This window comes from Carya illinoinensis, chromosome 1, assembly GCF_018687715.1.
Source record: "Carya illinoinensis cultivar Pawnee chromosome 1, C.illinoinensisPawnee_v1, whole genome shotgun sequence".
Taxonomy (NCBI): Eukaryota; Viridiplantae; Streptophyta; class Magnoliopsida; order Fagales; family Juglandaceae; genus Carya; species Carya illinoinensis.
Genome location: NC_056752.1, coordinates 35,710,148 through 35,727,045, shown reverse-complemented (window position 1 = coordinate 35,727,045; position 16,898 = coordinate 35,710,148). Strand labels below are relative to the sequence as shown.

Sequence of the window (16,898 nt, the reverse complement as noted above, 5' to 3'; positions counted from 1 at the left end):
TGTGCCTACCACCTGTCCTCCTTGGTCACGGGCTATTAAACCCAATCCAATAATACCCTTCTCTTCACAGATTGCAGCATCCCAATTGATCTTCAAGAAACCTGCAGGTGGCGGATTCCAACTTGTATTTAACATTTGCCTTCCTCTATTGTTTGTTCTGCTTCTTTTATGAACAGTTTTGTACTCCTCCAAGGATTGTTTGGATTGATTGACTATATGTATATAAAGAGAGTTTTAGTATTTAAGATAATAATCTAAATAATTAAATTCATTTTATTTTTTCAATTTAAAAATGATAATAGAATATAGCGTCAAGATAGTGTTGAGTAGAATTTTTCTTTGAAATGTCGACATTTACAATAAAGTCCGTTCCTTCATATATACATGAGTCGGTTGGAGACCTGTTTTACCTATCTTATTTCGTGCCTTTAACACCATTATTTCATTTTAACCTTTACGTTTCTCATTTCGTGCCTTAAGATCATTATTTCTTTAAGTTCTAATTCTACCATCTTAACGTCTTGGGCCCAATACTAATGAAGACTTTAGTCTAAGAGATTGATATAATTACAAGAGTAATGCTATTATATCCCTTAGTTTATATCTCTCATTTCATTTCCTTAATATGCCATTACAATGTAATACCACGTGACTTATTTAAAAAATTAAAAGCATACATAAAAGGGTTGAAGGAATTTCGAAATTTTATCTTCATCTTTTAGTGTTTTGAATATATTTTTAAAATTTGTTTAATATGTTGCATGGCACCATACTGTAATGCCACATCAAAGACATAAAATGAGTGGTATAAATTTCGGGGCATATTAACGTTACTCTATAAGTATCTATCCAAAATATTTATTTCTATTATCTCCATTTGACCTTTCTTTACATTTTTTTTTTAAAAAATTAAAAATTGATGGGCTATGCCACTTCATCATCGTGAGATATTGAGCTGAGTTAAGTTCTTTATAAATAGTAATGAGTTGAAATAGTAAAATAAGTTTTATGAAATCCACCTAATATGAATTTAATGTGTTTAGATGTTAAAATGAGTTAAGATTATAAATGTCGTGTGTAAAAAAGTGTTGCGTTGAAAAAAATTGTGAATCTCAATATAAAAAAATTTTAAATTAAGATAAATTTAATAATTTAAAAATTAAATATTTAAATATTCGATTCAATATAAAATTAGACTAAATCAATTCAGTCCAAATTGGAAATGGTGGCTAAGAATTTCGACTTTTAAGTTTTTAACAACTTTTTTCTCACCGACATCCGTAGATTTGTACGCATCAAAACAAACACCGGAGCCACGCGTTTGGTATGGAAGCCCACTGGCATTACTAGCCTTCATTGCGATCAAATGCGATCTTGAATGCGTGGTCGGGGCCCCTCCAAACACCTACACACCAACATTTTAACAAAAGCATATTGCTGAACGTATACTATACGATATATCAGCCTCATTATTTGAAGCCAAGCAAACTAGATAAGATAGAATATTTCGACATAAACCTACTCGAGATCAGCTATATATTTTTCTCAAGGAATTTCTACAATCAAGTTCGTTAATTCCCACAACTACAAAGTTTATTAGCTTTGCTAGATACAGTCGGTAAATATAGTCGGCGTGTAGTCGGCTGTACGGAATGAATAAAAAAAATTATAAAAAAATTATTTTATATTCAGGGGAAGCTACATGAATAAAAAAAAGTTATAAAAATAATTTTTTTTTTTTATGTAAGTCTCGTATTAATTCTTTTTTTTCTCCACGACTATACACCGACTGTATTTTTCGATGTAAAAAGTATTTCTCTTTCCGGTAATGACGCGAAGGGCTGAAAGATGCTTCACACGGTAGCCTACTTTTATAGAATCTTCAATGTTCCGAGTGGCGTGGATTTTGCCCTTTGAAGTTGAAGCTTTGGTCCAAAATGGATGGCCGTTGGGTATTAAAGTCCACACCATGGCCACTTTTAATTTGCACGTATTCTAAATTCCAAAACAATATAATAACTACAAAAGCACCGCCCTGGCGCCATCAATTATGTATTTGTACGGCACAATCGTCGACACCCAAACACCACATTTACCGCTCACCATCAAACAAATCTATTTTAATAGTGAATTACAAATTATAAAAAATATAAAAAGTAGTGATCCAATGCAGAGCCGACCACATTTATATCTCGGTAGTCCTACGCCCACCCAACAATCCACCGTCCCCCCCAACTCTCAGCCACAGACCACCGGCGGTACCATACTAAAATAATATCCATCTTCGTACCTATTAAAAGTAGTGGCCCAGAAAGAAGAACAAGAAAATAAAAATAAGCGCAGGAATTACAAGTTGTTTAAATAATAAGATTAAATTTATAAAAATATTTTATTTTTCTTTACTTATTTTAATATTTTTTTTATTTAGAATTATATACAGTACATTATAAATCAAATTAAAATAATAAAATTTGATTTATAAGATTTAAATTTTACATATTTTATTAAGTGTTATTATTATTATTATAGATTTAAAAATATAATTGTTTTTATTTATTATTTTTACAAATTGTTTTTATTTATTGAAAAATCAAAACATAAAGAAAGTAACCAATCTTAATCTGAAACAGACTAACAACCGGAGTATATACATTCAATACCTTTTCACTCTCTCTCTCTCTCTCTCTCTCGCTCCCGCTCTTGATCCAGCAGAAACAGACTCGGCACGGAGAAAGCTATTCTTTTGAGAGAGAGAGAGCAGAGCGTAGCGCCACCTGGCGATCTCGGAGGCGGTGTTTAGACGCTTCAAAGTCACAGGCGGCGGATCCTGCGCACGCCACGCCACGACAGCGCTTTTCGATACTATATGCTCATTTCCCTCCCACCAATCAATTCATTGTTGTTACTATCAACGTTTTGTTTTTCGTTTTTTTAGTTTCTTTTTCCTCTTTCTTAACTTCCTTTTACTGTAAGTCGAATCCCAATATATTCGGTCCTCTTTTGGCGTTTCGGTGGATTGAATTTCGGTGCTTTGGGATCGGATCGAATCGGACAGCTCCGGAGGTTTGAGGATTGTCTAGTGTTTCGGATCGTGTGAGCGAGACTGTTGTTCGTATATTTTGGCACAGACAAATGGAGGAATAATCGTATTTATGATCTTTGTTTCGAAGTCGAAGCAAACATCCTTGGTTTTCCCTTGTACGCTTTGGTGGTTGTTGTTTGGTGCTAAAGGAAGTTGAGTGGTATTTATTATCGCCTTTCTGAGAAGAATTTGTGGGGGGAGGTTTGGAAACACTAGACGGGTTTCGTCTGAGACTTGAGCTTTATAGTTTTTTGGTACTTTGGTTGGGATTGCGCAAGTTTTTTGAAAAAGATTTGTGTTATATATATTATAGAGGATTAGTCGACATGGTTAGTGGGAATTTGTTCCATTGTAGAAAGAATTCATGGCCGCCCGAGGAGTATATCAGCAGGAACACTTTGCAGTTGGTAAGCTTTTATGTCGCTTGCATTTTTTTTTTTGTCAAAAATGAATTTCTAATATTCATTAGACTCAATTTGGTTGCTGAGAAACTGTAAGAATGAAAAAAGAAAAGACAGACTTTGGAAACTAGAATTTTCGCTTTATTTACCAGAAAGATAGAAATTGAAAAGAAACAATATTAGAAGGATTGCTGTGCGATTTAAATTGTTGTGATGCACTTCATAAATGGTACATTGGTTTTGTCAAAACAATTATTGTCCATTACATAAAAGTTGACTGTTGGAGTTAGGATATCTGGTTTTAATATTGTACGTTGACTAATTTTTCTTTTTCTGTGAGTGTTTTTTGTAGTTTGATTTTGATAGTGCTGCCCCTCCGGAACAAGCCTGGAGGAGGAGATTAAATAGCCACGCTAATATTCTCAAAGAATTTAGTGTCACATTTATGGACGCAATAAGGATGGTAAGAGATGGTTCTCTTACTTATTAGTTCACTGATTATGGAAACAGACGTGTGCAATATTTAATCTTGTGCATAGCTTATCCTATATTTATATAGATTTTCAGTTTCCTTTCCCAGTTATGTCCCACTCACTATTTGTGAATTTTGAATTTCAAGGTTCGACTAGGTATACGATTGTGGTCCTATGTCAGGGAAGAGGCTTCACATGGGAGGGTAATTTCTATTTTTCCTTAATGGAGAGGTCATTCATGTTAGATCTATTTGACCTCCTTAATGTTCAAAGTCCAATGAACGAATTAAGAAACTTTTTTACATTAGTTTAGACCATTGAAACTTAGCTTCAGAAACCTGAACTGCGACTGGTAGTATCTCTGCAGAAAGCACCTATTGATCCTTTCACTCGAGAAAGTTGCAAGCCATCAGCATCTCAAGGGGTTCCGCTTGGAGGGATGGGGTATGTGATGTATCAAAATATAATGCTTCTTTTCTTGTTTGTAATAACGTTTATTAATCATAGAGGATCTACCTCTGTTTATATCACAGGAGTGGCAGCATATCTAGAGGTTTTAGAGGGGACTTTAGGCAATGGCAAATTGTTCCTGGTATATGCGAACCTTCACCTGTCATGGCAAATCAATTCTCAGTAATGCTCTGACTTAGCCTCATCTACTTGCTATGAGGTTTCTATTTTTAAGATATGTATGATCCGTGCATTTCGACATTTCTGTGTTTATGACATTCTTAACTTATCTGGTGTTACAAGGCATGGTTTTTTATGTATTTTTTGCATGCCAACTCATATTAGAATTGCATGCAGTAAACTCTTTATGTGAGCGTATAACTGAAAATAGTTTGGTAGTTTGTAGATCTTAGTCTATTGTGATATCAAGCATATTATGAGTTGAAGTGCTTCTGTAAAAACATTGTTGCTAACTGTGAACTGAATCAAATGTGAAATGAGATATCTATTAAAAATTGAAATACTGAGAGCTATTATATGTAGATATATGATGAAGCAAAAAAGTTATGGTATTTATGACCGAAAGATGCTAAGCATGCACCCAAAGATCTTGTTTCTTCATAACCTCCCTCTCTTTCTCTCTTTGTGTCTCTCTCTGCCTCTCTCTTTGTGCATATGTGTGATCAGAGGCCTCATACTTCTCTTATTGGTGAAAGTTTACATTTTAAGAGTTTAGTATGCCATTTAATTATATTCTGAAGCAAAAGAGAAAAATGAAATGAGATAAGTGAGATAGTTGCTGGATACTGAATACCGTTTGCAGTAAGAATGAGCAACAGCCGCTTAGTCAGTCTTGCACAAAGAACCAAGCAATTATTGTTGGCTTCAAAATGGGATATCACTGCTTCAAAGGAATGCAAGGCAGGCTGAACTCTAAGATCATCTGGAAACTATTCTGCTTTGTGATAAAATTACAAAAAAATCAGTCATGAGTCTCTTGCCACTCTTATTTTCATTGACATAGATGTAACACCACTGGTGCAACAATCAGTTAAATAAGTGTATTAGTTATGCCGCCCAAGCCTAACATGGGAAGCAGAAGGGTGGAGAAACCAGAAATCATGTCTTTTTAACGTCAATTATCACCAGACACTTTTGGCAAATTGAATGTGTTAAGGGCCTTCTCATTTGTTCTATTTCCAACAAAGGTCCATGTTAGGATATTAAACATTAGGAGAGGGTAACGATTTCCCCACTCAGTTAGATAAAGAGAACCTTGATTTATAAAGACCGATATTTGTATGTCCTCTTATTTGTTGTGGGAGAAGCAAAAGATCCCTGTTCCACTGTGCAAATTGGCATGTGGATCTGGAACCATGAATTTACTTCTGATTGTACTCTGTTCTTTTGCTATTTCAGATTTTTATATCAAGAGATGGTGGGAACAAAAATTTTGCGTCCGTTTTGGCTCCAGGCCAACATGAAGGGCTGGGGTAAGAAAAAATCATGAAGTTTTTAACACTTTATCAAAGCAATCATGATTTGAATTTACAGGCTATTGCAATATTTCAGCTTTAATGCTCTTAGTTTGACATGATTTGAATTTACATGCATATGCTCCTACATAAGTTTTTACTTATTCCCCTAGTATGATCCCGTGGATCTTTCTTGTAAGTGATTGTGTGTGTCGCTATAGATATTGACTAGTCAAATGGTTTGGAGATAGCCTGACGTAAGACCTGCCAAAACAAAATTATAATTATGCCTTTTGATCATATTGTTAATTGGGAGTCTGATTGCCCTTTAGGCAAGAAAAGGCAGTCTTGGCACTCTTGTTATTAGGAGAGCGATATATATTGTAGATGAATGTTCGATAGTGATCTAAATTAAGTTGGCATTGACAGATTTCAATAATCAACTATAAGGTCCTTGACATTTAATGGAGATGACATTAAGAGTTAATACCTCTACTAGATGGATTCTGAAGATCATTTTTTTAACTTCATGACTGAGAGGGACTGTTCTCTGGTTATTATTGAGTGAGGGAAGAATGGAAGAAAGAATGTATGAATCCACTCATTTCCTCTGATTTAGAGGTTTAAAAGCAGAAATTAGCTATGTTACTGATTAATTTCATGCACTGACAGGAAATCTGGTGATCAGGGTATTTCATCATGGGGCTGGAATTTAAATGGTCAGCATTCCACATACCATGCTTTGTTTCCAAGAGCATGGACAATATATGATGGTAACATTCCACTCCATTGTTTCTATTTGCTGTATGTACAGATATCTTAGGCAATATCATATTGCTGCATGAACTACCACTCAATTGTCGCTTACACCCCATAAACGTTTGACTCACAACTTCAACCAAATTTTAAAGTTTCAATGGAAATTTTTGCCTCCACTAGAAATTGCTTTAGTTTGGATAGGCATATATATAAAAAGACAAAAATACCTTAAAATCAAAGCTAAGTCTTTCGATTGTGGTGGATGTGCAGTTTCATCTTTTATATGTATTTCTGTCAAATTTGATGGTTGTTTTTGACGGAGGGTGGTAACTGATGCTGAAACTTTATATTAGGGTTTGAGGCATTGAGTAAAAATGTATGTGCGGAAGTCACATTTTGACCATATATTTTATCTTGGATTCTTATTTTGATTAAGATACTTCTCTTGTAGGTGAACCAGACCCAGAACTGAAAATATCTTGTCGACAAATATCACCATTCATGCCACATAATTACAAGGATAGCAGTCTTCCTACTGCTGTTTTTGTTTACACAGTATGTTTATTCAGTTTCTCATCTCAAATTACTGTTTAATGACATGGATCCTAGCTCCATAACCACAGAGATGTTTGCAAGAGCTAAACTATCTCTAAGTTCTAGCATCTATTTCTGTAGGCGGTTGGAGTTTTAGTAATTCAATGAAGTATGCTCATACATGTGAAAGAATAGGTATATCTCCCAAGAAATGCATCTCATATAACTGCTGTCACCTGGTTTTGTTTGAGTACTGCCCTCAGTCGCATCAAAAAAGAATATGCAGTATTGTCATAATATGTGTTGCTGATCTTTTTTAACAGGCCGGTGCTGATTTGAAAAAATACTACAAAATGTCGTATCTTTTTCCATTAATATTTTATCATCCCTATCTATATTCCCGATCCCTTTCCATGTAAATCTTTTGGAATATCTCATTCAATTATTTGTTTGCATTCCTTGACCTGAAAACAGTGTCCATACTATTTCACATGGTTACTGATGTTCTTTTTTTAAAAAAAGAAAAAGAATGGTTACCGATGTGGAGTAGCTAAATGTGCTGTAATCAAATGTGCTTTTTCAAGTGATGAATCCCATTTGGATTTGCTCATGTGCATCAACCATAAACAGAACCACTAAGGCCTCATTTGGTTACACAAACCATCTCATCTCATCTAATCATTACAACTTTCCCAAACTCCCAGACAAAATACAATAAACAATTCAACTTTTTCAAATCCCAAAACGAAAATAATATTAATAAATTATACTATAAAAATATTTTATTCAACTTTCAACATCTCATCTCATTTCATTTGTGTAACCAAATCAGGCCTAATTTAAGTTTGTTTGTCCAGTTTCTCAAGTAAGTAAATAAAATGTGTTTTATAATTTGAACTTGAATTTGCCACCAACAATTTGCATCAGCGAGCGAGCCTCAAGCTCAAGTAGCATCTGCAAAACTTGAAAGAACAAGATGGAGGTTGAGGTGGTTCAAGACCAACCGGGTGCCTTTGTAAATTACCAATAAAATAACGTATACTGTTTGCATTAAAGCTCTTTCATACAAGTTATGAATAAATCCTATCACTCGTCTTAGCAGACTGTAGATAAAGCCAAAGACAGTCTTTTTTATAAGTATAAATTTCGTTGAAAAGCGCAAAAGGCGCACTCATGTATACAAGATAGTCACCTATCAAGAATTAAAAAACGATACAAAAAGTATGGAGTTTAACCCATTAAATTCTATTGAGCTTCTCCATCGTTCGTTCACAGTCATCAAAATTTCTATTAAATCCTGTTACTCATCTCAGCAACCTGTATACGAAGCCAACAATGAGTAGTCTGATTACCTTTGTGACTCCCTCTTTAAGGGACAGTTTAGTAAGTTTTCTGATAAGTGATTTTTTGGTGATTTTGATTACTGGTTTTGAGACTGGTACTTTTTCCTGTTGCAGTTGGTTAACACTGGTCGAGAAAGGGCTAAAGTCAGCCTTCTATTTACGTGGATGGTAAGATTACTTCTTGTTGCCAGAGTTTCGTTACCCTTAATCCAAGCAATTAAAAGGTTTAGCATGGTTTCTTGGATATTCAGTCATGGTTTCCTCTTGTACAGAATTCAATTGGTGGCATCTCGCATCTTTCAGGAGATCATGTTAATGAACCCTTTATGTAAGTACATGTGCTAAAAAAAGTTTATTTCTTTCCTTCATGTTCCCTGCATCTTATCAGTATTTATTTTTTACTTTCTTCTCTTTCTTTTGATAGAGGCGAAGATGGAGTCTCTGGCGTACTTCTACATCACAAGCAAGTCATAAAACCTTAATAGCTATATGTGACGGTTGGTTTGCATAATTCTCTTGATTATTTCCATGCTTTCATACGTTAAGTGAGGGCAAGGTATTTAACAGAACACCCCCAGTGCTGTGAACGCACAAACACAATGGAAGAGAGAGGAGGTGGGGGCCAAGGGGAAGACTATAGCACCCTATCAAGAGAAACAAAATGTGCCTAGTACAAAAATAAATGAGGTCTGCATCTAATGTCTTTGTAGTAAGTTATTAGGGAAGAACTTATCAAAAAAAGTTATTAGGGAAGAAATTGCTGAAACCAGCAGAGTACGAAAAATAAATAGTTATGTTACCTATCTAATTTAGATAGATTCAAATGTTTTAAGACATATTAGGAATGAATTAGCAGATAATATATAAAAGCATCTGAATAAGCTCTACTCGGCATCTGCCTTTTACTATCTTATTCATGGCAGATACATGATGAGATTGTATATTAATATATTAGGCCGCTTTGGTGTTTTGGACACTCCTTGCTTTGAACAAGTCATAAAATGATTGAAACACTAAAAAATGTTAGCATAATTTTGAAGTCATCATGACTTTGAGGCTTTACTCTTGATTCAACCACCTCTAACGCAGTTTTACATCTCAAACCTGATTTTTCAAGCAGGTTAAGGCACTTAGGACATGGATTTGTTCTGACTCATTAGGATGTTTTTTGTGGGGTAAAAAATACAGTCCTGATGAAAATTATTATCCTATATGAAGCAACTTTGGTAGACATTTGGACTTGAATTTTAATGACTCACTTAAAATCAATATCTCAATATCTAGGAAATATGTGAATTAGTTATATTATTTTAGCGGTGGTATTAAAAGATTTGCCTACTCTTGGAAATTTATTTAAATATAAAAAATAAACCTTTTTATATCTTCAGAGCACTAATGGTTAGAAAGTCAGAATAAGTGAGATAGTTGCCTTCTTATTTTTATTTTTTTTCCTATATGTCATTGTCAGCTTGTTGAAACTCCCGCATTGATTTATACAGGCAATAAAAACCCCCTATCTGTTACTTATCAATAAAAAATAAAAACCCCCTATCTGTTTGTATGGTTTCTACTTGCTAAATATTTTAGAAGCTTGAAAGCTAAGAGAAATAAAATTATTTGACTAGTGCATATGCATTTTTGAACAATAGAAAACATAAAGCAACAGGTAATTTTTTAGTCTCGGGCAGTAAGTTCCAATTAGAAAGAGTGTTGACCCAACCATAGGTAGCCCAAGTGGTAAGGGCGAACTTGTGTGCAATAGCCTCATGTCACAGGTTCGATTCCCCTTGGGATCAAACTGCGATTTAAGTGGGAGGTCATGACGGTGGGTTGTTGTGCTAGTCTTCCCGGTGGTTTAGGTTCCATGGGTGAGTCCTAAGGGCTTAGCCATGGGGGTTCCCCTGTCATAAAAAAATAAAAATAAAGAGAGTGTTGAATGTGATGTACATGTAAAATGGATTGGTGATGCCATCTAGGAAGTAGGCATTAGATGGTCTTTTGTAGGTGTGGCAAGTTATATGGAAAAATCCGCCGCCTTTGGTTGGGGAATGGTCAAGGAGATTGTTTTGTGGCTCTTTTATTAAGGTGCATATTTCTTTGTGTCTGCATCCTTTTTGTTTTGTTGTCTTGCTCAACCGGTGTTGCATTTTGCATAATTTCTATTTTTTGTGTTTATTTGAAACTTTTGTTTCTGCTCATATGCTATATGCCTAAGGAGAAACATTATTATTAGATGGAAGAACCCATAGGAGTTGGCTCAAGTGGTAAAGGCCTTGGGCTCCCAGGTCTAAGGTTCAAATACCCTTAGGTGCAAACAATTTCTAGGTGTCATTGGACTAGGGGATTTTTGGGATGCCCTCCATATGATAAGGATAAGGGTAGGTGGTGTATAGGATCCTACATTGCCTAGGAAGGAGAAGTTCTTGCTTTTTATAAGGTTCTAATGGGATTCCAATTGTATCATTGACTAGTCCTTTTAGAGTATAGGTCATGTGGTTTGGGTCTTCCATTAGGGCGTTACAAATGGTATCAGAGCCAATCCCAACCAGAAATGTGGGACTTGAGCCGTGCCATTTATAACAGACAAGCCCGACAAGGACGTCGGGAACTTAAGGGGGGTAAATTGCCATATGATAAGGATAAGGGTAGGTGGTATATGAGATCCCACATTGCTTGGGAATGAGAAATTCTTGCTCTTTATAAGGTTCCAATTGTATCATTGACTAGTCCTTTTGGAGTATAGGCCATGTGATTTAAGCCTTCCATTGGGACGTTACAATTTTCCCCTTGAATTACCGGAGGTGAACTTGCGGGAAACTTCTTGCTGAGATCCTGTGCACCCTTAGGATTAGTTGGGATGATGTTCCTGGACACCTGGTGCCAATCAAAAAATTATTAGATGGAAGATTTGAAGTTACTGTCATTCACAACTTCGTATATTTCTTTTTAAAATTAACTAGTTAACTATGATACTCGATTTCAATTGTTCCTTAGGATTATGCCAATGTTGCAGGACTGCGAAAGGCAATCCTCCTGTTACTTTCGCAATAGCTGCATGTGAGACTCAGAATGTGAACGTGACTGTTCTTCCTTCTTTTGGGCTGTCTGAAGGAAGTTACAATACTGCAAAGGGCATGTGGGATAGCATGACCAAGGTAATTGTTTGTTATTGTTTTCCTTTTCAGCCAGGGGCTGGGGATGGTATGTAGTCTTTGCTTTGTGCTTCTTTTTTTGTAAGGAGTCACTATAGTTCTCTGTTCATTTTTTCCATGAAGACTATAGAGCTTGGAACTGAGTACATAGTGGCCATACTCAATTACTTTTGAGTCTTTCGGTTACTAAGGCTCTGCTTTTGTAGAAGTCACAACTTCTTTACAATTTTTAAGCTTGTGATCGAGTATTGACTCTAAGGCTCTAATGCTCGAAAGAATTCACTCTAACTCTCTTGCCTGTATCTTTAGGATGGGCAGTTTGATCGAGTTAACTTCAGTTCTGGACAAAGCATTCCCTCCTCACCTGGAGAGGCAGTTTGCGCTGCAGTTTCAGCCTCTACATGGGTGGAAGCTCATGGGAAGTGCACCGTTGCATTTGCTCTTGCATGGTCATCTCCAAAAGTAAAATTTTTGAAGGGAAGCTCATACCATAGGTATTATGCTCTCCTTTACCTGGTCTTTATGTACATGTCTGTGTGTTTGGTAAGTTACACTTGAAACTCTTCTCCTAAATCGGAAATTACCAACTTACCTATGTTTGCTGTGGTAATTTAAGAAGTAGCGTTTTGACCTTTTCAAATATTTTAAGTAGAAAGGTTTGGAAAAGATGTGTACATTTTCAGGCTCATAATAATTAATATAAATTTACAGGCATGTTATAAGTACTTGCTAATTTAAAATCAAGTGGTGTGAATTTCTGCACTCCCTTATGTGTAATGGTTGGAAATTGTGTCATTGTCTTTTTTGTGACAATATGTCATGACAATTATTTCTTAAGCATATTCATTTTTCTTTTGTTTGATTTTTTTTTTCTTTTTCCCTTTTTGGCTGTAGGAGGTACACAAAATTTTATGGCACATCTGAAAGAGCCGCCTTGAACTTGGTGCATGATGCACTAACTAGTATGTATCTTTTGGTTTAATCTGTTCCATATTCTATTGAAGCCAGGCCCTATTATCTGGCCACCATTTGCTGTGTTTTAAGTACTAAGCTACTGAAATATTGTAGTTTGCACTTTTTCATTTTTGTTATAAGCTTCGCAAGGGTGATGTATGTTTGAGAATGCTATGCGTGTTATGACATGATATTATCCTGAAATCTTGAACAGATTATAAGCGGTGGGAAGAACAGATAGAGAATTGGCAAAGTCCTGTCCTGAATGACGAAAGGCTTCCAGAATGGTAATACTAGTCAGACTAATATCATTTTATACCAAAATTTCACTTGGTGTTATCAATTTGTGAAAGGCTTCAGAAGCCCATCAGCAGAAGCCTTTTTAGTCTTGATGTTGGACATTCAAATCTTTCGATGTTTAAATTGTGCCAAAATTTTTTATAATTCCAAAAGTTGTCTCGGGTGCCTACAAGGAACCCTTCATGTTTGGCGAGCTCTTGAGCATCCTTGGTGTGCTTATTCTCGACAATACTCCCCAACTTCCACGTAATGGTTCTCAAAATCACATTGATAGCACTGGGTCTTTATTGCTTGCAAATCTTTTCCTAGCGATTTGCTCGAGTAATTGGTGATTTTGACTCATGCTATTTTTTCTTGATTTCTTTTCTCTTTCATGGTAGATACATAATGCTCTGTCTGATATTTGCAGGTACAAGTTCACGTTATTTAATGAGCTGTACTTCCTGGTTGCTGGTGGAACAGTCTGGATTGGTAGTCTTCTATGCTATCTTTTGCAACTTAATATTTTACTAGGAGAATTTGGTTTCCTGAGAACGATGATATTAGCAATGTCTTTTTCTGCGGCTACATGTTTGTCAGAAAGTTCAGAAATAACAGACTGCTTTAATCTTTTTTAACAGACTCTTCGTCTTCAAACATGAGAAATGATCAGCATCAATTAGTAGACGTGGAAAATACTGATGTCAGAGTAACTGAAGCTAAGGACAGCCGAAAAGACTCGGTTTTTCAGCATGCTAAAACTGGTACTGAACTAAAAGACAAAGATGAAGATGTATTTCCAAAGGGTTCTTGTGAAGATGCAGCAGTGGTTCCTGTGAAGAAGGGACATTCCAATCACCCTTTGCGGCCCCCCACATTGCTGGACCCACCAGATGAAAGTGATGATGTTGGAAGGTTCCTATACTTGGAAGGTGTGGAGTACATCATGTGGTGCACATATGATGTACACTTCTATGCTTCATTTGCTCTTCTTGAGCTGTTTCCTAAGATTGAACTCAATATTCAACGTGATTTTGCGAAGTCTGTGTTATCTGAGGATGGAAGAAAAGTAAAGTTTCTGGCAGAGGGGAATTGGGGAATTCGTAAGGTTAGAGGAGCGATTCCTCATGATCTGGGAACACATGATCCGTGGAATGAAATGAATGCATATAATATTCATGATACAAGCAAATGGAAGGATCTGAACCCAAAGTTTGTGCTTCAGGTGTATAGAGACTTTGCTGCAACTGGGGATATGTCATTTGGTGTTGATGTTTGGCCAGCGGTTCGTGCTGCCATGGAATACATGGACCAGTTTGATCGGGACGATGATGGTCTAATTGAGAATGATGGGTTCCCAGATCAAACATACGATGCTTGGACAGTTCACGGCGTGAGTGCTTATTGTGGATGCTTGTGGCTTGCTGCACTCCAAGCTGCAGCTGCAATGGCCGTTGAACTAGGCGACAGAAGTTTTGCCGAAAGGTGCAAAAGAAAATTTTTGAAGGCCAAACCATCATTTGAGGAAAAATTATGGAATGGTTCTTATTTTAACTATGACAGTGGCTCAAGTAGCAACAGTAAATCCATACAAGCAGATCAACTGGCAGGGCAATGGTATACGGCATCCTCAGGGTTGCCTTCACTTTTTGATGATTTTAAAGTCAGAAATTCTCTTCAGAAAATCTTTGATTTCAATGTAATGAAAATTAAAGGAGGCAGAATGGGTGCTGTAAATGGGATGCATCCCAGTGGAAAGGTGGATGAGTCTTGCATGCAATCACGTGAAATATGGACCGGTGTCACCTATGGAGTGGCAGCTACAATGATCTTAGCTGGAATGGAGGAGGAGGCATTTAAAACTGCTGAAGGTATTTTTATTGCAGGCTGGTCAGAAGAAGGATATGGGTAAGTTCCTTGCATGTGCCTTAATCATTTGCATGGTGATTTGATGCCTCATTAACTTGATCAAGTATGTCAATATTTTTATTTTGATCATATTTGTGGTGTGGGATGACCAACAATGATAACAGCGATTACCTACTGATAACCATGACATCTTAAACAGAGTCTAAGATTTCTGTGAATTGTGTTATGTTACTTTAGCTGAACTGGAGATGGAAATTTTCACAAAGCTTCAAATATTATACAATGCCAGCCAAAATCAGCTCTTTGAACCAAGTTTAGGGCTGTTTTGGTGCTTTCTGAAAATTTGGTCAGGCCTTGGTGCATATATGACTCCACTCTGGTTTATATGAAAACCATACTTATAGTGCTTAACAATTGACCATACAATGCCTTCTCCATTTATGTTGAACCCGTACAACTTAAAACAGCCCTTTGTTAGAAGTCCAACCTGGGTAGATTATCCTAGGTTGGAACTTGGGTGTGTGCTCTGTCCTCAGCCAAACGTAATGCAATGTGTACCAGTCAGTATCCCATGTAAGATGCAAAGACCTCACAGTTTGGAACTACATATGTTAGGGGGCTGTTTTATCTTCTCCGATAGGCTCTATCTGTATTTAATTTGAGACATCTTCCTTTTCTCTAACTTGCAGATACTGGTTCCAGACTCCGGAGGGATGGACGGTGGATGGGCACTTTAGATCTCTTATATATATGAGGCCACTCTCAATATGGGGTATGCAGTATGCATTATCGTTGCCCAAGGCAATTCTTGATGCCCCTAAGATCAATTTCATGGATAGAATCCACTCATCTCCTGGTAGTTTTAAATCCAATGAAACAGGCGTTAGAAAGATAGCCAATAAAGCAAAGTGCCTTGGAAATTCTGTTTTCCATTGTGCTTGCTGATTGTAGCGTGTAGGGTTCGTTCCATCATCATTGTAAAGAAGTGTTTATCATATTTATCCTTTTTTCCTCAAACCCACAGGTGGAAATCGAACACTAGTTTAGGTTTGGGGGAAACTGTTTCTTTTAGAAAATGGCCATAAATGGTCAGGCACCAATCCTGCCAATCCATTTACATGATATATAGAGTAGGTCTTTCCCTTTCATCAATTTTTCTTTTTAAAATTTTTTACTTTTCTTATTTGTTGTAAAGTGAATAGGTAATACCGTAATATCCTTCATCGATTTAAAACAAAGGGTACTTTTTAGTTTTTGTGTTTTTGTTGCTACAGTCTGAATAGTGAACTAAAATTTAATTCAAATCTATAAATAGTTACCTTAATCTCTTGATGCAGCCCTCTCTCTTTCACCCTATGTTATCACTATCTTTCTGTCAAAATATATTAATTATAAATAATAAAATAGTGTGGTACAAAGAAGTAATAACCTACTATACAAAGTCCTATCAAAACACGATGCATCGGCTTTGCAAAGTTAATAATCTAGAGAGAAAGCCTGACAAAGAAGGTTAGAACAGCTTGAGCATATGATGCCAGCACCAAAACATCTTTTTCAACATAAGCTGGCATGAATACACCAGCTTCATTACTAGAAATATTCATTCAGTGTTTGTAACTATTGATTCTTAATTCCTTATATACTCTCTTACATTATTCACTTCATAGCTATTGTATTTTAAACTATTTGTACTCTTTCTTTAATTTTCATGTTTGGTGAGATATAAAAAATTTTATGACACAAATTTTAGAAAATAAATACATGATAGTTAGGTAATTATTCCCCTATATTTAAGGATGTGCATTCGGACTAGATTTTTTTCTGATCCAGTCCGAAACTTGGACATCCGGTTCAATCAGGGCTGTTATCCTTGGACCCAAGCAGGTAAGAATGATATTATACCCGCTTGCATCAGATTATGGATGCGGATACTGGATATCCACATCCCGAACTTATCATATAAAAGTCTTAATTTGTTCAATTCAATAGATTTTAAAGACCAATTATTATGAATCTAGAAAAAAGAAAACAATTTTGCCCTTAAATAGGCCGTTCAAATCAGAATCAAGTGAACTTTGTAAGAACCAACGACTCCATGGAGGGAAAGTATTTAACACAATTAAATAT

General features: G+C 36.0%; 1 protein-coding gene across 1 annotated transcript; it reads left to right on the top strand.

Annotated features, from left to right (window-relative positions):
* The first annotated feature begins 2,628 nt into the window (after positions 1-2,628).
* Positions 2,629-16,026, top strand: LOC122316284 (non-lysosomal glucosylceramidase-like). Its single transcript, XM_043132817.1, has 18 exons — positions 2,629-3,489; positions 3,836-3,946; positions 4,103-4,159; positions 4,324-4,400; positions 4,490-4,589; positions 5,826-5,899; positions 6,554-6,654; positions 7,092-7,195; positions 8,632-8,685; positions 8,790-8,845; positions 8,942-8,980; positions 11,531-11,672; positions 11,979-12,163; positions 12,564-12,631; positions 12,838-12,910; positions 13,333-13,394; positions 13,544-14,810; positions 15,461-16,026. The coding sequence occupies exons 1-18, from the start codon at positions 3,409-3,411 to the stop codon at positions 15,714-15,716; spliced, it is 2,907 nt and encodes a 968-aa protein (XP_042988751.1). The 5' UTR covers positions 2,629-3,408; the 3' UTR covers positions 15,717-16,026.
* The last annotated feature ends 872 nt before the right edge of the window (positions 16,027-16,898 follow it).

Coding starts and splice junctions, on each gene's coding strand:
- LOC122316284 (XM_043132817.1), top strand. CDS start 3,409: ATGGTTAGTGGGAATTTGTTCCATTGTAGAAAGAATTCATGGCCGCCC. Junction 7,196..8,631: donor CTGCTGTTTTTGTTTACACA/GTATGTTTATTC, acceptor TTCCTGTTGCAG/TTGGTTAACACTGGTCGAGA. Junction 12,911..13,332: donor GACGAAAGGCTTCCAGAATG/GTAATACTAGTC, acceptor TGATATTTGCAG/GTACAAGTTCACGTTATTTA.